Below are 23959 nucleotides of genomic sequence, written 5' to 3' on the forward strand. Positions count from 1 at the left end.
GAAGAATCAAAAGAGTTTATTTCTGTGCTGATAAAGCCACATAGTTTAATCACTGATTAATTTCCATTATTGATTTACTCTGGAAAAACAAAGCTGATTTTGTATACATTAGTCACAATGGAAGATATTGGCAAAAACTTAAATCTTTTAAAACTTTGCTATTAGCACTGTGCTGTAACTTTGAAAGTTACTTTTACTTAAAGGTAGCTGAGTGGTAAACATTCAAAATCTCTTTTGGTACATAGTATATTTTCTTTAAAAGAGAAAATTTGTCCATTTTTAATGTATAAACCATGTAAAATATATAGCAGGTTCAGTATTTAATGTATAAAATGGCTTGGATTTTTGATTAACTATTTTTAGAGACTTACAGATAAATAAATATATGAGGGGAGGGAAGCAACAGAGTATCTTAATATGTTCTCTCTTTTTCAGGTATGGCCTCACAAGTCTTGGTCTATCCATCATATATTTATCAAACTCAGCCAAGTGCCTTTTCTAATGTGAAGAAACTGAAAGTGGAGCCAAGCAGTTGTGTGTGTCATGAAAGAGCCTACCCACAGCTCTATTTGAATGGTAATAATTTTGGAATCACTCAGCCTCCTAGTAGGGTTGGTGCTTTCTTGCAGGCTACAAATATATTTGACAGACCTCAAAGAGAGACTTTTTTGTTGCAGACCAGCACTGTTGATTTAAAAACTATTGCAGGTGCTACAAAAATCTTAGCAGTGCAGGCACAACAACCTCAAGTGGAAGCACCTTGGCCTGGGACCCAGGAAAGTGAGTTGAACATCTTGGACCGTCCCCAGCAATGTGGATTGAAGCGTAAGAGTGAAGAGTTAGAAAATCAGAGTGGCGCAATGCAGATTGTTGATGAACTGCCTATATTGCCTGCTATGTTGCAAACAAACTTGGGAAACCCAATGACAGTTATGACAACTGCTGCAGCTTCAAAACCAAACGGTACCAGTGGTGATGGAGATTATCAGTTAGTGCAGCATGAGGTATTATGTTCTGTGAAAAATACTTACGAGGTTCTTGATTTCCTTGGGCGAGGGACTTTTGGCCAAGTTGTAAAGTGCTGGAAAAGAGGGACAAATGAAATAGTGGCAATCAAAATCCTGAAGAACCACCCATCTTATGCACGTCAAGGACAAATAGAAGTGAGCATATTAGGAAGATTAAGTACAGAGAATGCTGATGAGTTTAATTTTGTGAAAGCCTATGAGTGCTTTCAACATCATAACCATACTTGCTTAGTTTTTGAGATGTTGGAACAGAATTTGTATGATTTTCTGAAACAAAACAAATTTAGCCCTCTTCAGCTAAGGGTAATTCGGCCTATTCTGCAACAGGTGGCCACTGCACTGAAAAAACTAAAAAGTCTTGGTTTAATACATGCTGACCTCAAACCAGAAAATATTATGTTGGTGGATCCAGCACGGCAGCCTTACCGAGTTAAGGTAATTGACTTTGGATCTGCTAGTCATGTATCAAAGACAGTCTGTTCAACGTACTTGCAATCTCGCTATTACAGGTATGTACCTACTATCTTATAACTGAAAGTTTTGAGTTTTCTGCAGTGACTTATGTAACTAAATTAGTTTATTTTTCAGAGTCCAAAATGCATAAAGTTTGGTAAGAATACTTGTTTAAATAGCTTCTTCCAGTATTTGATTAATTAAGTAGAACTTTATGGTTTTGTTATGCATACAGATCCTGAGAAGCACATAATTAGAATAATTATTAGATATTAGACTGGATAATTAAAGATGTATTAGCTTCTCTGACTATGTTTTTTCACTTCCAGTGTTGAGAGTATTGTCCACTAGGAAATCTGTAAAACTAAAAATGCTTTATATTATCTTCACTGTCAGCTCCAGGCAGCTTAGATAATAGAGATGGCAGATCATGAAGTGATAGTTGGCAGCTAGCCTTGATGAGTCTGCTTATACACCATGTAAAAACTTGACATTACATTGAATGAACAGCATGAATACTGTGTGAAAAAACGCTATGTACAAGTGGAAACAATTAAGTCTGTATTCTGAGATCATCTGATTGGGGAAATAAAGCACACTCAGGACTGATCAACACATTGTTTGCAGATATCAAAATAGTTTCTAATTTGTTCTGAGATTTTGGGAAAGTTTCCAGAATAGCCAACAAAGGTATTTTGTTCAGGTATGTATATGAAGAGCATTTTGGGACCGATTTTTTTTTTCTTGGATAAATCAGCCTGGATTTATCTGCCTGTATTTCACATTGTTCATTGAGCTAACAGGTAGTAGTCTATAACTTCTTCACCCCTTTTTATATAATGCCAAAGTTCCTTTGATTAAAAATCAATGACTTGGTTGTCCACCATTTCCAACCAGGGAAAAAAATAAATAAAACTGCAATGTAAACTTTTATAAAAGAAGTCAGATTTCATTCACCAAATATAATACACATATGTATGACATAGTCTTGCTCAGTTTGCTTCAACATACCCCTCTTATAACCCTCATAACTCTGAGACAAAAACTGTCTCTCCTGTAATCATCTATTCCTTCTGGAATCCTAATACAAAAAAGCAGAAATTATAATGATTTTAATTCCCTAACCATCCTCTGTTATGATTTATTAATCAATGGGACTCAATAGGAAAGTGGTAACTTCATCTGTAAATGGTACCAGGTCATAGAGAAATGTAGTCAGGCAGAAATTGAAGATCAGGAATGGGACAAGCAAGAGAAAAAGTCTGATACAAATATAGCTCCAGCATTGCTCTATTCTGAAGTTGAAGGTTTTTCTGTTTATAAATGCAGGATCTTCTCTTGGCTCCAGCTGCTCCTTAAATGGTTGGAAAGACTATACAGTGATCCAAATTCCAAAGAGAAAAGGTAATTAAGAGATTGTATGGGTGTGTAGATTGCACCTGTTGATATCCCCTTCAAAAAGTCTCATTTAAGAAGGTGTCAACAAGTGTGTATGTGTACCAATACATGCTCTGAATTACTTTTTCTCCTTTGGAGTCTGGATCACTGTGTCATGGTTCCGACAGACAGAGACAAATAAAGCAGAACTCCGAGGCTTGGAAATTCCTCAAAGAACATGTTTATTAGTTACAAAGTATTGGCACATCAAAAGTGAAACCAGGTCTGAAGACACACATAACAGTTTGCCAATGCGGTTAAGAAATACCACCTCTAAAGCTATGCAAGCAACTACATTCCCCAATACATCTTCTTGGTAGGCTTTTCATGAAATGCCCAGCGAGCAGTCTCAGGAGCAGCTGATGATCTTGGTTCCCATGGGACAAAAGATTATTTTGACTAGCGAAGCACCTGGCAATCCCCTCTCCCCCTTTTCTTTGTGTCAACTGAAAATGAATAGGGAAAAGGGCCAGAGCCATGCTCATTTTCAAAGTTGACAGTCGGCTCCCCATCAGAAAGAAAGAGTCTCCAGCAGGGAAAAGAAAAAGCAGGTTAAACACTCACTCAAGGTTTGTGAGGTATTTATCGTAAAACTTCTTTATCAATCTATCCGCTTTCACATTTGTACATTTCACCTGTGTAGCTTCTGAAAGGGGGTAACCTTTCCACTGAACAAGATATTGTAACTTTCTCTTGTACAACCTAGAATCAAGAATACATTTTATTTCATAATGTATCCCTCCACCACCGTTGGCTTCTTTGGGACAGGTCTCAAAGAGGATTCCGACATAGGTTTCAATAGACTGCAATGAAACACAAGGTAAACTTTCCCCAACAATTGTGGTAGTTTCAATTCCACTGTGACAGGGTTAATGATTTTAGTGATAGGAGAAGGACCAAGGAATTTTGGCCCCAGTTTTCTACTGGGTAATTTTGATCTTAAATATTTCATTGAAAGATAAACTAATTGTCCAATGTGAAAAGGTTTCATTTGTCAGCTTGCTATTTGTAAACCTTGGTAGCTTTGGTCAATACCTTATTCACCCAAACCCCCTGAAAGGATGTCACCCATTGGTCCAGAGTCTGGGAAGTAGGAGGCTCCTGTGGATACTCAGGCATGGGCACAAAGTCTCAACCCGTTACTATTTTAAATGGGGTGAGTCCAGTGCTACTGTGTACCGTATTGTTGTAGACTACCTCTGCGAAAGGCAGGAGGTCAGCCCAATTGGACTGCTGGTAATTTACACAGCACCTGAGGTACTGTTCCACCATTGCATTAGCTTTCTCAGCAGCTCCATTAGTATTTGGATGAAAAGCTGATGATAACCCCTGGGAGGACCCAGTCATTTTAACAACTTCCTCCAAAATTTTGCAGTAAACTGGACCCCTCTGTCAGAAATAATCTGCTTTGGGACACCATGGAGTCGGTATATGTGCTTCAAAAATAATTTGGTTAGCTTCTGAGCAGAGGGAAGTCCCAAGCAAGCGATGAAATATGCCTGTTTGGAAAATAGATCAATCACAGTCCATATTAAAGTGTTCCCTTTGCTCTCAGGTAATTCCACTATAAAATCCATGGCTATCTCCTCCCAAGATTGAGAGGGATCTAGTGGTTTTCCAGAATGCCTCTTCCTGGCAGCACAAGTGGCACAACTCTTAACATAACTCTCAATATCCTTCTTCATTTTTGGCCGCCAGAATTGCCTCCACACCAGATGCAATGTCTTTAAAAAAAAAAACCCAAAGTGACCCACTTGCTTAGCATCATGACTCCATGAGGCCATCTGGGAAGTATAACTTAGAACCCTTCCAAGCTAGCCCTCCCCTTAATATAGATTTGTTATCTTTAAACCAGGCATCAGTCTCTAACTTCTCCTTTAATTCCTTTAGTGAGCGATCAGCAGGACCAGCAGGGGGGGCTCTGGGTGTGTGATCTGGTTGTTATTTGAGAAGCATATTGTGGTGAAGGAATAATGGAATTAATAACTTCCTCTCGGTTGCTCTTGAACTGGGGCATTCTAGACAAGGCATCAGCCAAAAAGTTCTTACCTCCAGGAAAATATTTTAAAGTGAAATTAAAACGGTTGAAGTACTGAGCCCACCGAACTTGCTTGGGGTATAATTTACGGGGGTTCTTGAGAGCCTCCAATTTTTTGTGATAAATCCATACCTCAAAAGGTATTTCTCCCCCTTTCAAGAAATGATTCCATGTCAGCAAAGCCCAACAAACTGCAAAAGCCTCTTTCTCCCAAACAGTCCATCTCCTCTTAGTATCAATTACTTTTCAGGAAGTGTAAGCACAAGGTTGTAACTCCCCTCTGTGATTTTTTTGTAGGAGAGCCCCCATGGCCACGTCACTTGCATCAGCTTGAATGATGAATTGTCCGGGGTCAGGGTGTTTAAGAACTGGTTCAGCTGAAAAGAGTCTCTTTAGTCTTTCAAATGCTGCCTGGCACACTAATGACTATTGCAATGGCTGACAAGGTCGGGGGGGGGGTTCCCTCTTTTGCCTGCTTTGAGTAAATCAGTGATTGATTTACACCCAAACTTTGAAGCTGCTTGCGGGTGCGTGGGGGGTTGACATTCCAATACTGCTGTAACTTTGGCAGGGTCCATCTCTACCCCCTCATTCAAAATCCCATAATCTAAGGAGGTATGGTGAAATTCACATTTTGACAGCTTTGCATACAGTTTGGCTTTCAACAGTCTCTTTAATACCTCACAGACCATTTTGTTGTGTTCATCCATGGTTTCAGAGTAAATAAGGATGTCATCAAGATAAACCAAAACCCTCTTGTATAAATGATCATGGAGCACTTGATTTATCAATTGCATAAACACAGCGGGGGGGAGCTGCAGACCAAAAGGCATCACTTTAAATTGGAAACTCCCAATGGATAATTAAAGGCTGTTTTCCACTCGTCCCCCTTCTTGATCCGGATCCGGTAATAAGCCTCTCTTAAATCCAGCTTGATAAAGATTTTTCCTTTAGCCGGGTGGGCTAACATGTCCTTCATCAGGGGAGGGAGTATGTATTTTCCATGCTGACAGCATTGAGGGATTTAAAATCCACTCATAATCTAAGAAAGCCATCTTTCTTTTCCTTGAAAAGCACAGGAGCAGCCACGGGTGATTTAGCAGGCTAAATAAAACCCCTAGCTAAGTTTTTATCAATGTACCCTCAGTTCTTTCATCTCTTTAGGTGTCATAGAGTACATCCTTGGTTTAGGGAGTTTGGCACCGGGCAGAATTTCAACAGCATAGTCCGTAGCCCAGCGTGGGAGGAGGACATCACATTCCTTCTCACAAAATGCTTCTGCCAAATCATGGTATTCAATGGAGAGAAGTTGACTCCCCGGCAGCTTTTCGACCACAGTCTTTAGGGTTTCACGGGGCTCCCCTTGCATCTTGCAGATGGCCAGTGTCTTTGTTTTATTGTCAGTGTCAGGTAGGAGGGGTCCTGTCCCCAGTCCGCATTCCCTCCTCCCACCAGATGTTCGGACACCATTTATCCAGCCATGCTAGCCCAAAAATTACTGCTTCGGTCATCTTCAGAACCACCACAAAACGGATGATTTCCCAATGCCGACTCATTTCCAAATGCACAGATTCAGTTAGGTGTATGGCAGGGGCACTTCTGATGAGGGACCTGTCGGCCTACTCAAACCTCATGGGTAGGGGCAATAGCTTGGTTCAGATTCCCAGTTTGAGCACAGTGGGCAAATTAATTAAGCACCGACTGCAACCCGAGTCTATTAGGACCTTCAAACTCATGTGAGCCCATTTTGGGCACTATCAGCCTGGCGGGAATGGCAAAAGAAGGAATGGGCTGACTCACCATGAGGTCATCCTTGTCTTCCTCGTCCCTGTCATACGATGCTGGCATCTGTGGCTCAGATTGGGGTTTGGCTTCGAGTTTGGGAGGTGAGGCTTCGACACCTAGGCCTTGACGTGCCCAATTGGTTTTCTTTCTTCCCCCCTCTGGGAACTCTTCACGGTTTCGCGGCTGTGACTGGCACACTCCTGGATTGAGGGTGAGAAGCTGGGCATTCCACAGCACGGTCACCCATCTGACTGCATCGGTAGCGCTTAATTGGAGCCCTGGCTGGTGCTTGGGAGACGTTGACCTCTGCAGACACTGGCCATAGAGGCATTTTTCTTGGACACATGGTGGCTTGGGTTCAGTGGTCCTTGACTTTTGGGGGTGGTCCAGCTAGATGTCCAGCATCACTGCCATATGTTATCATTCAGACAACTGGTTAGGAAGACCTTGAATGATGCAGGCTTGGAGCAAGTTGTGATCCAACCCCTGTTTGAAGTAGTTGATCAGTGACCACTCAGGCCACTGCCCCAGCTGGTTAGCAACTCTCCTGAATTCAGGGACGTACTCATTTGCGGAATGACCTCTTTGTTTTAGGTGGTGGATTTCTTTCTCGGTCAGTAAGACTCGGGATTCATCTTCAATCTGACCCCTCAATCGCTCCATGAATAGATTAATGTGCAGTTCAGGAGCATCTTCATCATGGGGGTTGGTCATCTGGTTGGCTGCTTCTTCCTCTAAATTTGCTGCCACAAATCATAGCCCCATCCAGTTAGGCATAAGCATTAGTGATCTAAATGAGCCCACACCTGGTTTAAGAAGAAGGTCCGCTTCTCAAGATCCCCATCAAAGGTGGGCTTGATGGGAGGCGGCTTGAACCTCAGTGGAGCCGCCTGCACCTGCTGCTGGACTTGGGCTGCTTGCTGGGCTTGGGTGGCTTGCTGGTCCTGGGGATGTGGTCGAACCACTCTCCGGAGTTCTCTTGCCTTGATTCTGGGACTGGCATCCCAAGGTCGTGGCAACAAACTTGGCTGGGACACTAGGCTTGGTATTACAGCTGGTGGTGGGATGGGTGAAGCAGCACGGACTCTGGCAGTTGGGCTGGAGCTCCAGTGAGGGGGGGGAAGAGATGGGTAGTTCTTGGCATTTCCCCCCATGGCACCCATCTCCTAGGCAACAGGGATTGTATTCCTCACCTCCAGTCAGCTGAACTTCTCCTTCAACTGATCGAGTGAGGGACTGTGGACTGCAGACTGAACTTTCCACTCACCGGAGTTGTCCCATCGACCCCTTTCCTTTCTTGCCCTCCACAGATAAAGAATCCTGAGACCGCAGCAATAGGAGTTCCTCTCCAGCGATTATAGGAGTGCTTCTGTGCTGAGGGGCAACCTCGGCTTGGAAGAGATCTGCTAGAGCTGGAGCTCCTTCCTGCGATGCCAGCTTCCCAGGTTGGATCACCCTAGTCTTTAGCCGAGCTCCTGACAGTGATGCCTCCTCGATGGCTGGAGTGCCTGCCTGTGCTCTGACAGCCTGAGTCCTGTTGCGGCTAGCAGCGGTTTCAATTTTCTCCTCCATCTCAAGTCTTCGCCAAGTCTTTACCACTCTCCCAAAAATGAGTGGGAAAGCGGTCGAAGCCCAGCACTCTGAGAAAATGAAGTTTTAAGAGACTTGGTTTAATGTCATGCTTCCAACAGACAGAGACAAATAAACAGAACTCAGAGGCTTGGAAATTCCTCGAAAAACATGTTTATTAGTTACAAAGTATCGGCACATCAAAAGTAAAACCAATTCCCCAATACAAAGTTAAGAAATCCCACTTTTAAAGCTATGCAAGCAATTACGTTCCCCAATATATCTTCTTGGTTGGCTTTTCATGAAATGCCCAGCCAGCAGCCTCGGAAGCAGCTGATGACCTTGGTTCCCATAGGACAAAAGATTATTTTGACTAGTGAAGCACCTGGCAATCTCTCTTCCCCCCTTTCTATATGTCAACTGAAAATGAATAGGGAAAATGCCCATAGCCATGCTCATTTTCAAAGTTGATGCACTGTGCAGCTGATGGTTAACTGGATAGAGAGGTTATTATAAGGAAGGATTTGTATTTGAGTACATCTATTACTGCTGAGGAACTTACTTTCACACCCAGGTACCCTGAACTCCCAGCCTTCTGGTTCTGGATTTTCTTGGGAGACTTTTCTTGGGTCAGTTAGCTGTTTGGTTTTTGCATTACTGTATAGATGACAGTCATGATGGACCCTTCTCCATAAGTCTTATAAGTTGTTGATACTCTGCCTCTTTCTCTAAGGAAATTTTGGGGGATCTGACATAGGATGGACTCTTAAATATGTTTTTCTAAGGTTTGCAATAGTTTCTGAGTGATTGGATAGAGAAAATAATATATGAAAAAATATAGGTAGTTGTTGCTTAGTGATCATTCACACTTATAACAGTGATGAATAACTAACTTTGCAACCAATCCTCACATTTATGGCCTTTTCAGGTCTGTAAAGGAAAGTTACAGTAAATTCATAAGCACAATCATGATTTCACTTAGTTCTGTTTAACCACCAAGTTGCCCTTCACAATTTTGATTGCTAAATGGGGGGACTAACTGTAAAGAATCACATCCTGATACTTCCCCTTTTTAAACACATTACCTGTATCAGAATACTTTATTTGGTCACGTGCGATTAGATTCCCAAGGAATTTGTCTCCTATGTAGAAGTTCTCAGTGTACATGCAAAACAATGTACACCACCACCACCACCACCACCACCACCACCACCACCACCATCATCCCAATAAGATGGAGTAAAGAAAATAATAAGGATAAATGATAATAGTACAGTCATACAACTATGGTCATTCATTGAAATTTTTAGTGGTGGATTTACTATATTGTGGAGAGTGCATGTCTTTAACCGAGGAAAGACTATTGGCTTTCAGATAGTACTTCAGTTAGTAACAAATAGCTTTGAAGAAATGTCATTTGTATCAATGTATATAATTTCTAATATTGCATTATACAAATAATTCATTGACACATAAATGATGTAAAGCAGGGGTTACCATCCTGTGGGCCATGGCCTGCTGGCCACCGGACTGTGGAACAGGCTGGCCAGTGCATGCACATGTGTGCACACTCACCCCCACTCACACTAATGCCATTGCTGCAGTGAAAATGGCACCGCGTGGTGAAAATGGGCGGTGCTAGTGAGTGTCACGCGGGTGCTAGCACTGCCCCATTTGCATCACTCGTGCTTGTGGCCCAGTAAGCTCGTAAAATGCTTCCTCCTCCCTTTCCCTCTGGTCCGCCAACCGAGAAGGATTGGAGACCTCTGAGGTAAATCACAGTGGGAAAAAAGATAAATCCAGCCAATTTTGTATCATTAGAAATCTATCACTTATTACTATCAGATTCCATTGCCCAACAGTTCCTAAACTCTTTGCTATCACACCTCCTTTATTGTATATATGTATTGTATGTGTAATCTTACTGAATATTCCTCCCCTAGAAACCCAAATACCAACAATGAAAACAATACTATGGAAAAAGTGAATCTAAATGTTTTTTCATTACTACTCCTGGACTCTTGTCTACCTCTCCTAAAGGGAGGTATACCTTAGTTTGGGAAACCCTGCCATACTTTGAAAAAGTTTGAAAACCTCTAATTTATAGCAAATTATTTAGCTGAAATGTTATTTTTTTAAATATTCAATAGAAAAATAGCAAGACACTTCTTCTACAGCAGTGGTTCTCAACCTTTTTAATGCTGCGACCCCCACCCGGTCATAAGTCGAGGACTATTCAACTGGTGCAGCACTATTTGCAGAATGAGACTTTTGGCAGGCTCAGCAGGGCAGAGACAGCCTGGACAATTCCTATTGGCTTTTGAAAGCCAATAGAATTAGACTCTATTCAGGAGAGTCTATTCTATTGGCTTTCAAAAGCCAATAGAATAAAAGGGAGTAGCACAGCTAAGGAAAAGGGGAAAAAATGGCGGACTGCGTTGTTTGGCGACCCCCGTGAAATGGTCATTCGACCCCAAATGGGGTCCCAACCCATAGGTTGAGAACCACTGTTCTACAGCATGTATTATGTGTATATGTATTCTATATTTATCATCATGAAGTTTCTTCAAAATTTTAGTTTTTAAAAAATTTATTTTGTTATGTTGTGAACCACAACACATTATTTCAGTGGAGGTTTAAATTCAGTAATGTTTATATAACATGATTAAAATTATCAACATTGTATTGAAAATCTTTAAAATATTGAACAGAAAAAGAAAAAAAGGAAAGTAAAAAATGTCAGTGTTACAGGCATACAATTATTTTTTCATCCAACGTTGAGTATAGAGTAAGATAAAAAAGAAAGCACCACTGTAATTCACTTTAGACTACTAGTCATATGGTAATAGTTAAGAACTGATTATTCAATTATAAATTTAAGATAATACTTGTACTTTAAATTATAGTAACAATAGATTTTTAAGCTAAAGGGCTCTTTGGGTGTGGGTTTAATTGCTGTTTTGTGGGATTAAATCCTATAAATATGGAGAAAAAGCAATATGTGAAAGCATACATACTATTGTAACTGTAACTAGGAGTGAACTGTTTATATGTTGAAGCAGTATATGAAGAATTAATGATGGGAAGGGGAGTTTAAAATGGAGGAAGTTCATGAACTTGGGTATCTGTTGAGAACTAAACAGGAAATATTTTAGGTATCTCCTTTGAGTCTTGCTGTCAGAGAACAACTTCTAGAAGCTGATGCAAGCTGCAAAAATTATTTAAAACTCCTGCGTGACATTTCTTTTTGAAGAAGTGAACAGCAACAATGAGGCTAGTATTAGATTTTCCAGTTCAGGATTAGATGAAAAATGATATTATGAAGGTTGATTGATTACTTATTTTATTAGAGTGGCATTTATATACCTGGTGTAAAATAATTTTAAAATAAACCAGTAATAATTTTTGGCCCTTTGAATTGCTGTGTCATTTTGGACAAACATAAATATATTGATTTGAGAATGTTTTATGATTGGTCCCACAAATAAGATAAAATTAGATGTGGGCATTTGTTTAGACTTAATGACAAACTATAGATGTGAAATACTGTATGTATGATATTATGAATGAAAAAATACCTTTGTTTTTCACCTTTCATCTAAATCCTAGTGTTGCTATGATTCAGTTAACTTCCTTAAATGAACATTTCCTTTTGATTTAGTTGCTCAAGGACTATTCTGAAATACTTTATTTGGGCTTTGGAAATAAAAACAGAGTGCAGCCATTGATGAAAAAAGTGGTGCATGAGAACAGAACCAAGATTCCTCTGTAAACAACGTGAGCTGGAATGTTGCCTCAGATGTTATTCTATCACTTTGAACTGTGCATCACTGAAATGTTGTGGGGGATAGCTTAAAATAGGCAGGGGGTGGTAATCAGAAACTGTTGACTACTATAGATGGTGAGGCTGCTTCACCGCTGCAGTGAAATAAGCCAGAAGTATATGCAGTTAAGTGTGTTCATTTTGCTCAAGGTCAGTCTGCTCAAAGTCAGCTGCTATGTTTGTAAGTGTAGTTACTGTCAAGAAGGCCTCAGCTATTATGTGAGTAAAGGCAGTTTGTTAAGTTAGGCTGCATTTAATTGAAAAGCTTCATCTTACAAGAAGTTGGAGGAGGATGACCATGAAGGGGGGGGGGAGATGATCTGGCTCTACTTTTTTTTTTCTTATTCAAGGTTGAAAACATGATCTGGTTCAGCTGGATGGTGTAAATGTAAACAAACTGAAGAGGGTAACAATTAAATATGCTGCTGATTAACAGAGATTTTATTGTTTTGGCATTTGGGTTTTCTCAAGTAGCTTACCTAAACAGATACATTTTTATTTTTATTTTGAATAATAAAGTAGTGATATAATGGTCGAGGTGTTCAACCCAGGAGACCTAGCTTCAAGTCTACACTTGGGCATGGGAGCTCATTGTTTGACTTTGGGTCAGTCACACATTTTCAATCAAATCTGCCTCATTATGTTGTTGGGGAAAATTTAAGGAGCAAATATTATGTGCCACTAAAGGCTTATGGAGGAAGACTGAAATAAAAATCTAATAAATATGAAAATAAGGCATTCCCATAGTTTTCTCATATGCATCTCTTGTTTTTGCTCTTGCTGTATATAGGATTTGATATTTTTTTTCTTTTAATCAAGACATCTTTAGGCTCATTTGCATAAATGTGTTCTTTTTTTTCTTCTTTTTTTCTGCTTTAAGTCAGTCTCTGATTATGTTATTACGCCTGGGCCTCCCAGCCTTTTGCAATATCAAAAGAGATAGAGCTAATCTAATTTTAAGGTGAAGGATGTTCCATAAAGTGGGCACCATAGCAGAAAAGGCATGTCTCCTGGGATTCGCCAAATGTAGGCCTATAGCCATTGGGACCTGTAGCATGCCATGTTTTGCCAGACCTAATGGGGCAAGCTGATACAAGGGAGACATCCCCAGATAGCCTACTCCCACGCCACAAAGGGCTTTTAAGATTAAAACCAGCACCTTGAATTGGACCTAGAAGCAAACTCACAGCTAGTGCAGCTTGCAGAGCAGAAGTGTAATATACTGTACACTGTGCATTGCTATGCTGATTTATTCTGCATTTCCAGGTACTATATAAAGTGCATAGTCCAATTTGGAGGTGACTAGAACATGAATGATTATAAGAAGGACCTGCCAATCTGGAACTGACACGGTGCACAATATGAAGCTGTGCAAAGGACTTCTTACTGGAAATGCCACCTGTTCATTTAGCAGGAGTCATGATCCTACAAGGACTCCTGGATTGTACAGCCATATCCAACGTCAAAGGTGGCGTGGTCCTGGAACCAGTGGGCCCCCAAAACGAAAGTTTTGCCTGGGTTTAACTGAAGTTTCTTGCTCCCCATCCAGACCTTCACAGCTTCCAGACACCAGAATAGGATATTTATGGCATTGCTTAATTCACCGGGGTGGAGATATAGAATTTGGTATCATCACCATACTGATGATGGTATACTCATAGTGAACCAGTTACACCTGACTGGACTTTCAAATAAATGGGTGTTTGAGTAGAGCACCTAAACCAAGAGTAAGAGTCTGGGTTCTATAGTTAAGCTGGACAGTTTCATCCACAGAATTTTTCTATGTATAGAATCGCAAGCCGCATTAAGATCTATAAATGCAGTAAACAGGTTTTTGCAATTTGTTAATTGTTTTGTTAAGAGATGGTGTAAAGTAAAACAATTGTCTATTGTGGAAGCTCCGGTCTGAATCCAGCTTGTTCCTCTACCAAGAGATTTCTTTCCATTACCCAGTTCTGTATTTTGTTCAGCAGATGTTTTGTATACATTTTAGCCACAATTCTAATAAGGCTTATAGTTTTTTGAATCAGCTTTGTCCCCCTTTTTATATAGGGGCACTATACTGGCAACTTCCCAACCGACTGGAATGCAACCTGGACAGCCTTGCTAATAATAGAGCACACCAATCAATGAGCCTTAAAGAGCTCTGGAAGTAGAAAATCTTCTCAAGGCATCTTATTAGATTTTAGACATTGAAAGATAAATATGATTTCTGATACTTCAGAGGTTAAAATGTCAGTATGTTTGTATGAGAGGCTTTTGTTAAGATTAGAAAATAGATTTGCATAAAAATCCTTCAAAATTGAGGCTGGAATAGGAATATCAAATTGGAATTTACTTCCTTCAATAAACATGATACAGCATTCCAGAAGAAAATTGAAATTGTCCCTTTTGCTGAAACTTCCAGATCTGATCTAATTCTACAGGTTTTTTTTTAAAAACCTAACAGTTTACAATCATTCCTAATTTTTCCTGAGTGAGAACTTAGCATGTATCTCTATTGAACTTAATTCTGTTATTTTCTTCCAGTTTTAATAACTATCAAAAAAACCTATTCTGTCTTCTATTTTGTTAGTTTTCCAATAGTTACATGACATTCTAAAGAAAAACAAAAGGAGGTTTACTCTGAAAAGATTTGTTTTTACAATTGTGCACTAATTTTGAGTGATTAGTTTTAGGGAAAATTCACTCAAAATAGGAGATGAGTAGCTCTGTCTTTTTTCATTATTGATTATACTTTTCCCATTTGCACTAAGCAGATAGTACTTACTCTTTAATCTAGCTTTTATTTTGAACATGTAAGAAAAATCTTTATTTTTTTGCTTTAGATTTTCTGACACCATCTTTATAAATACAATTTATCTGTCTGTAGTTTTCCTTTCCTGTGTTTATCTTTTTTTTAATTTTCAGATCTCTGCTAAATTTTTGTACATTGATTTCTTCTCCATTTTTCCTACCCCTTCTTGGAAATAATACCTTTAAGTATGTTTTTTGTGTGTATTTTTCAAGTGGTTGTTAGGTAACCATACCGACATTTTGTGTATGTACTTATGTAAATTCAAATGACAGTAATTAATAGAGTGAAATGCTTCTGCATATAAGATACTTTGATTTTTTTTAAACTACATATTTTATACAGATACTGGAAAATGAAAATAATATCAAAATTGAAGACTCGTAGTAGTTAAAGACTTTTATGCAAAGCATTAGTTTTGTGCTTGGGATATGTGTGGAGAATAGAAATGGTAATGTACCTCAGTCCTAGTCAATGCTGATAGAAAAGATGATAAAAATTGCAATCCAGCAGTATCTGGTTAGCTCTATGAGGAGGCTTCCACATCAAGGAGCGCACCTGAGGCTGGAACAATGCTAACACTGCAATCTAGTTGACAAATGCAAATTTCATGTGTTTCACAACTTGCAGTAGCAGAAGACATGAAAATGCACACACATACGCATAGTCAATGCTTTTTTTCTTTAAAAAAAAAAAAGGTGCCGGAACTCACACACGTTATACAACCCGCCTTGCCTACCCTACAAGGTTCAATCCAAAAAAGGTGCCGGAACTCTGTTCTGGGTGTTCTATGAGAAAAAAAGCCCTGCGCATAGTATATATTTACTTATTTTTATTTAAGCTGTATCTTGAACCTTTAAGACCTAATGAATTTACAATTTACATAAAACCTATTTCTCTTCAGCTTACTGCTTATACTGTTTGTTTCTATTTTATGTGAAATATTGCTGATCTTTTATGTAACAAACCACTTGATTGGACTTTTATTAACCAATTAGTAACTTTTATAATTCTTATATATAATTTTTATAGAAATTAATCTTTCTGTAAGCTAGAAGCTAATTGTTCTTTTCTGTTTTGTATTAACACTTTCTTCTTTGCTTAGCAAGTTATTAAAATACTTATTCTTTCAGAAAAGCCATTACATATTATAATAAGTGTATATTTGAATCTGGAATATTGATGTAGAATTTTGATTCAATCTTGGGGTATAAATACCTGTTGAAATATAGACAAGCCAGAGTTCATGCATTGCATATAAATGTTAAGTTAAATGCAGGAGAGCTAGTTCTGTAGCTTTTATCGTATCACATCATACCAGTTGTATGAGGCAGCATATAAATTTAATAAATAAATAAAGTAATAAAAATGTTACCACGAGACACCAACTAGAAGGATTTGACCAGAATATATTCTTGGCAAGTTGATATAGTACACTAAGCCATTGTTTGCTTAATTGTCATTGAATAAATACAGTTCATTAGATTAAAGAAACTGGTTTACAAGCCCATTCAATACCTTATTAAGACATATGAACCCAGCCATTGCTAAATGATACGCTAAGGAGTTATATGCTCTCAGCTAATTTAGCTAAGATACTTTTTTCAAAGTTAAAGAGATTGCTTAGCTTGTTGGCTTTAGAAGATCACCAGTGGTGGCAATTAGAATAAGTGAAAATGTACATTAGATAACTTGAAAGAGAGTCAGCATTCTTAAATGTAAGTGGACCCATAGGAAAAATTAATGGAAGGAATATTATATGCCCCAAACAATAACCAAGATAACCTTATCCGTTATTTTAAAAGATTTCAGTTGACTTTACTTAAGGAACAAAATAATTTAAGCAACACCTTCTTGTACATTATTTATATTGAAAGGATAAATCCTTTTACTAGTGAATCTGAAATTTTCAAGGTGGGGACTAATTATCAAGTCCTCTAGGGTTATGGATCTTGAACAAAGTCTGTTCCAGGCCTGCACAACATACGGCCCATGGGCAACATGTGGCCCACCAAACTGCCCTGTGCAGCCCACCAGTATTTTTTAAAAACTCAATAAATTCACCACCAGATGTCGCCACCATCAGGAAGGATCTGCTCCTGCTGCCCAAAAGAAACCCTGCCAAGCGCCTCCAATGCCTCCAGGCCTCATCGACATCATCAGCTCCAGTGTTGCCAGCGCTCCACTAGTCACCAAACAGCTGATCGACATGCCAGGTATTATTTTGTGGCCTGTGATTATTTCAAATTTATCAGTGTGGCCCTTTTTCCTCCACAAGTTGTGCAGGCCTGAATCTATTCAGTCCCCAATCTATATTCGCTGGTAAAATGCCCAAAGTGAAGTAGTACAACCAGCTCTTGGGATGGTGTGAGAGAGTCCATATAGTAACGAGAACTGGTAATCTCTATAGTAACCCTAGAAAGGCAGTGTTTAGTCTGTATCAGTTCATAGGGCTGACATGTCTAACTGATTCAAGGCATTTCCCCCTCTCTTTCTGTCTCAAAATAGATCTACCAGAATTCCACATATTATTTATACAGTATGGAGGTTTTAGGACCCTATATTGGCTAGGACAGTGGTTCTCAACCTTTTTAATGCCACGACCCCCAACCGGTTGTAAGTCGAGGACTACTCAACCGGTCGTAAGTTGAGGACTACTCAACTGGTGCAGCACCATTTGCAGAATGGGACTTTTGGCGGGCTCAGCAGGGCAGAGACAGCCTGGACAATTCCTATTGGCTTTTGAAAGCCAATAGAATTAGACTCTGTTCAAGAGAGCCTATTCTATTGGCTTTCAAAAGCCAATAGAATAAAAGGGAGTAGCACAGCTAAGGAAAAGGGGAAAAAAATGGCAGACTGCGTTGTTTGGCGACCCCCGTGAAATGGTCGTTCAACCCCAAATGGGGTCCCGACCCACAGGTTGAGAACCACTGGACTAGGATCAAATGAGCATAATCTATGATTGTATCAGCAACATACTCAGACACCCTCAGAAATTTTCATAGCAATAAACCAACATCAACTAGTTCCATTAGCTTTTGTCCCCCCGCCCCCCATCTTGTACATTAGAATAGGAAATTATGATTTAAATTTTACAAATAAGCTATCACAGAACAGAATTACCTCAGTTGGGCCTTCCAGTCTAAGGAGGGTTCATAGGAAAAAAATGTGTCCCCAAAAGGAGCTTTCTATCTAAAACTAAGGTAATTTCACTCTCATAAGATGTAAGGAATCATTGTTCCTACTGAAATTTAACTATAATATTTGGTGATTATAAACTCTAGACTTGCATGATATTTTATTAATCAATTTCTAAACGCTATCTCACCTTAGTGATGAGGCAGTTTACAAATAATTATATAATTTAAAACTCAGTAGATTGGATTTCATTTTATTAGATAAATTTGAGTTACATGACTCTTGAATATTGATGGAAACAATTTTAAGCTTGAATTTGCAGAGGCATAACGTATTTTAACAGATATGCATATTGAATAGGAAAAAAGCTTGATTGTTTTGTTCATGAAAGGTTGAATTAATACTATCTCAGTACTGGAGTTTAACCATCAATAGTGTACAGGTAGTTCTCGACTTAGAACAGTTTGCTTAGTGACCATTCGAAGTTACAATAGCACTGAAAAAAGTGACTTATCGTTTTTCACATCTACGATCATTGCAGCATCCCCATGGTCACGTGATCAAAATTCACACACTTGGCAACTGACTCACAGTTAAGACAGTTGCAGTGTCCCAGGGTCATGTGATCCCCTTTTGTGACATTCTGGCAAGCAAAGTCAGTGGGGAAGCCAGACTTGCTTAACATCCGTGTTACTAAGTTAATAGCTACAGTGATTCATTTAACAACTATGGCAAGATAGGCCGTAAAATAGGGCAAAATTGACTTAACAAGTGTCTTGCTTACTAACAGAAATTTTGGGCTTATTTGTAGTTGTAAGTCGAGGACTACTTGTATTAGTCCAAAAAAGAGGAAAAGCTTCCTTAGGGAAATATACTAATTATGTAGGTAAAATTATCCCTTATTAAAATTATATGTAAACATGAGCATCATTTAGTTGTATCTAAATATTTATTGAATAACATCATACATATTTACTGAAGTATATATTATCAATTTTAAAGGATGACAGATTATTCTGTTTCTCTACTAAATAAATACAGACATCAGAATGCATTTGTCTGAAATACAACATTTTGGCCAGCATGTTGGCTTCTACTCAATCTGTCACAAAAGTTTCTGATACGTTAGTTTATTATTTAGTTTAAAATAATAGCTGGAAAATGTTCTGTCATATATACGGACTTGATTAACAAGCCACAAACTAATATTTCGTACAATACATTACTGCAGTTTCTTGCAGAAAAAGCTAACAACTGCAAACACAACACCTGAAATGTAATTTTTAAAATCAGTTGGTAGAACACTACTTATTTTAAAAAAACTTTCCTTACATGAATGAATTCTAGGTACTCTTACCTGTCAACATATAAGGAGTGGTGCCATCACTTGAAAGCTCACATAAACTTTCCTAAATTTAGTGATTGAAAGTAATAATTACATATGGGCTTAAAACAAGATGGGAGGTTGACCTACAAGTTGTTAAAAGAAAATTAAAAGATACACAATCCAAGAAGCTTCGTTAAGTATACAAGGGACTAAGAAATGGGTCTATGACAATTCGCCACAGCCAGCTCATCCCAGCCAAATAGCCAATTTGCCACCACCAGCTTTTTGCGGTCCACTCACTGTAGGACAACTCGTCATGGCCAACTCACCGCAGGACAAGAGTTACACTAATATCAAAGAAATGGTGGAATGGAATTATTAAAGAAGGGATGCAAAAATAGGGGCAAAATGAAATGTGAATGACAAAATTTAAAATAATTTGTAATTTATTTTAAATAATTAAATTGAATTGTTAAATTGCCCCGCAGCAAGTTGTCCCACAGAGAGTTGGCCATTGCAAGTTGTCCTGCGACGGGTTGGCTGTTGTGAGTTGTCTGCGGCAAGTTGGCCATGGCAAGTGAGCCACGGCGAGTTGGCTGTGGTGAGTTGTCCCTTTCTGCTAAGAAACAGTGACAAAAGATCTGCCCAAATGTGCCTTCTTTCAAAAAGATCAGCAATTATGAAAGTAGAAGATACTTATTCATACATACTGGTAATTGGAATGCATCAAAGCGTTGCCACTTAGTTTATAAATTAGACTTCCCAAATTGTTAAAAATGTGTGGTCTTATATAGTCATACTAAAGTCCTCTTGTGATTAGATGTTATTATTTTATGTGAATTATGTCTGTATGATCATCAAAAAGCATTTGCTTCTGAAAATATAATCTGAGCCTCGCATGTATGATTAACATACCAATGTGAACATTATTGGGAAAATATACATTCATGCTAATTAGAGGCTGCAGGAGAAATCCCTGATTTATATTGGGTATTCGAAAGGGGACCTTCTTATACATTGCTTCCATCTCTACAGAGTATATTTTCTTGAGGGTTGTCTTTTATTTCCCATTCTACTACTATTAGAAAACCTGTGAATTCAAATCCATAGATCAGTGATTTTATTACTTGTGTTTTACCCTATTTACCCTTAGTGTTTTTGTTTTATACACGTTAAATTAAAAATCACCCAAGTGCTCCATTTGAATAGAATAGAAATAAAACTAGTCCTCATTTAGTGACAGTTCACAGGTACAACTGTGATGTAAAAATAACTTTGTGACCTTTGCAGGTCTGTAAAGCAAAGAAAACTAAGTAAGATCACAAGCACAGTCACTATTTGGCTTAACAACTAACTTGCTAGTTATAATTGTGGTAGCTAAGCAAGGATTATCTGTAAGTATATTTTAATCCCCCAAGTTAAAGAAGTGTTAGTCTAAGTCTGGATATAAAAGAATGGTTTGAAGTAATTGGAGTTAGCTGGTTTATGTTAAGTTACTTTAGCAAATAACAAGTGAACTATTGTGTGAATGATAATGCATCTATAATTATTACCAATTTCTTCAAAAAAGAATAGGTAAATAGCAACTGGAATATTTAGAAGAAGCTAGTTCAGTTTTAGTCCACTTGTGATTCTGCCCTTTTGTTACCTGCCATTCAGTTTGCTCATTTATGACACTTGATAGCAAAATGTGTCACCTGAAACAAGAGATATAAATTGATTTACATTATTGACAAAGTAAGTTTGTGCACTATTGCTTCTTTTAACACAATATCTCCTTGTGCAAATTCTGTGGAAATGTAGTACTTCTAGTAGAACTCAATAAAAAGGTGTAGATTTTGACTCTTTCCAGGAATAGGATGAAAAGACAAAGGAAGCTTTATTATAAAAGATAATGTGCATCATACACAGGTAGTCCTTGTGTTATGACAGCAGTCGGGATTGGGATTGCTGTTGCTAAATGATGCCATAAAGCATAATGTCACATGACACATTGCTTATAGCGGCAATCAAGACAGTTGGGGGAATGTAAGTTGAGACAAGTGGGCCGTTAAAGCAGGAAACGGGAGGGAGTCCCAGGTAAAGAGTGTAGAGGTGCTACAGGAGGGTGGAGAAGAATCTGGAAAACCTGATGCAAATTGCATATGAATAAGGGAAGGGAGATGTTGTAGATGGAGGCAAATTCAGGGAGGAGGCAGGCGCCGTGTGTGTGTGTGTGTGTGTGTGTGTGTGTGTGTGTGTGTGTGTGTTTAAGCAAAGAGGAAAAGGAGGATGCAGCTCATGTGTATAAGCAAGAAAAGAGGGAAGCAGGAGATGGCATATGAGAATGTAGAAAGGCATGGGGGAGATGTATCTAACTGATTTACAACTTTTCCTGCTATATCCCATTGCCTTTGCTTGTTGAAAGTTAGCAGGGAAGGTCACAAATGGCAATCACATGACTATGAGACATTGTAGCTGTAAGTGTGAGCTGGTTGCCAAGTGCCTGAATTTTTTTCATGTGATTGTAGGGTGCTGTAACAGCTGGAACTTCGAGGACCAGTTTATTAGTCCCATGATCCAGTGCCATCATAACTTTGAATAAGTGAGGGCTACCTCTATATACGTTTGGCACCATTGCAGGGTGAGGGATGGATGGACAGATGGAATAAATGAATGAATACTAACAGGTTCAGCTCAGTCTTTATACCCTTTCTTTTTCCCTCCTTCCCTCCCTAGAGAGGACAGTTTCCAAGTAATTTACACTTGGAAGTTTGCAGGTACATATGCTATTAATTTTGGGAAGTAAGTATTTTGGAGTCACAGATAGCCTATCCGTGACCTATAAACATGTTATTTGTAATTGCTAGGAACTATGTTTCCATTAATCATACATGGTTGTGTGAAAATACATATTTTATAGAGATTGTTGAAAAACAAGTATGAATATGTGATTATATTATGATTATATTTGGGATATTGGGTACAATTGTGGGCACCATACTCCAGAAGGGATATTACACAGCTAGAAAGGTACAGAAAGCGGTAAGTCAGATGATCACCTCCAATAGAAAGAATGATTTCAGTCTTTAATAAATCTGTCTATTCATTGGTGTGAAGCATGAACCAGTATAAAATGTGAAATATGTTAATTTGTTTAAAAGATAAAGTAGGAAGTTATAAGAAATACATTAAATCATCATGTAAAAGAAATGAATAGGGTAATTTTATATTAATGGATGAATCTACCCAGAATATTAAAAACATTCCAGAGTGATGACATAGGGATATTTGTCATCCTCAGAAATATTTTTTTTCTTGCTCCATAAAGATTAGACTAAAAATAGCAATTCCATCATTTCAGATATAGTTACATGGTTTAAATTCAAAGTAAAAGAACCAACCACAACAAAGACCTTATGCTGCTACCATTTTTGGCTTTTCATAAGAAATTTCTTCACCATGAGTGTCACACCACATTAGGATGTGAAGCATACCTTTTAAATATTTAGGAGTTCTCTTTTTCAAGATGGCATGAGTTAAAGTTTCTGAGTTAGCAGCTGTCTTTGGTTTTCCTTTTGCAAACATTTTGAAGAGTCATTTTGATTTGCGTGGCACCCCACTGGAATGTCACCCAGGCATTTTTGAAAATCCAGGTATTGTTTCTGTACTGTAATAAATATCCAGAGAAAGTAATGAATGGGGTAGATTAATAAATAAAAATCCAGATATAAGCTGAATTCTTCATAGGCTTTTATTGCAGAAAAGAGAAGATTATTACTATGCTTACATACTAACTATCAACTAAGAAAAGCATAGCCCAAACACTGAATTCCTCAAATAGTTTATCAGGAAGCAAGATAACATTCAGTAAACAATTTCAGGGTCATGTAAACTGAATTAAACTGAAAAAGGAGGAGGAAGGCAAAATGTAAAGTTCTTTATGTTGCAGGAATTGAAAGTCTTGATATTTCAATATTATATGTATGTTTTTATTATTATTTATATATAAAACTAATGCAATGAGCCATTGTGCCACTTCTGTTTTCAGAGCACCAGAAATCATATTGGGTTTGCCATTCTGTGAAGCCATAGACATGTGGTCCTTGGGCTGTGTGATTGCTGAACTTTTCCTTGGATGGCCACTATATCCAGGAGCCCTTGAATATGATCAGGTAAAAGATACTGCACTGGTGCTATAAGAATACTTTTTTAAATTGTTTAAAACTGTAATTCAATCAGTAGGGAATTTAAATTTCATTACTGTGATAAGATTTTTATTGTGTGAAGTATAAACATATTATGGTAACTGAGTTAAATGTACATCCAGTCAGTAGTAAGGCTGTTCCTGTGAATTTCAAGTACAGGTAGTTCTTGGGTTATGACCATTCATTCAGCAACCATTCAAAATTACAAGTGTTGAATGAAGAGAACTTAAGATATTTCCTTGGAGTTGTAGCATCTCTGCAGTCACATAATCATGAAACCAATGTTACCTGCCAGTTTCACTCAAGCAAAGTCTGTGGGGAAATTGGCAGGAATTAAGGTCCTTGCTTAATAAATGGGGCCCTCATTTAACAGAGGCAGC

The 23959-nt window shown here is 38.4% G+C and overlaps 1 protein-coding gene across 4 annotated transcripts in view; it reads left to right on the plus strand.

Annotated features, from left to right (window-relative positions):
- Nucleotides 1–23959, plus strand: part of HIPK3 (homeodomain interacting protein kinase 3) — a 68869-nt gene that overhangs the window by 19570 nt on the left and 25340 nt on the right. For 3 of the 4 annotated variants that reach the window (XM_039355928.1, XM_039355931.1, XM_039355929.1), the window contains exons 2-3: nt 436–1537; nt 23423–23546. In XM_039355928.1, coding sequence (XP_039211862.1) covers nt 438–1537; nt 23423–23546 — 1224 coding nt within the window. In that variant the 5' untranslated portion in view covers nt 436–437. Of the gene's footprint in view, nt 1–435; nt 1538–16997; nt 17144–23422; nt 23547–23959 lie in introns of those variants that run through there. The other variant, XM_039355932.1, reaches the window with a different exon arrangement.

This window comes from Crotalus tigris, unplaced genomic scaffold (genome assembly GCF_016545835.1).
Source record: "Crotalus tigris isolate CLP2741 ecotype Arizona unplaced genomic scaffold, ASM1654583v1 scf7180000018777.2418813, whole genome shotgun sequence".
NCBI classification, from domain to species: domain Eukaryota; kingdom Metazoa; phylum Chordata; class Lepidosauria; order Squamata; family Viperidae; genus Crotalus; species Crotalus tigris.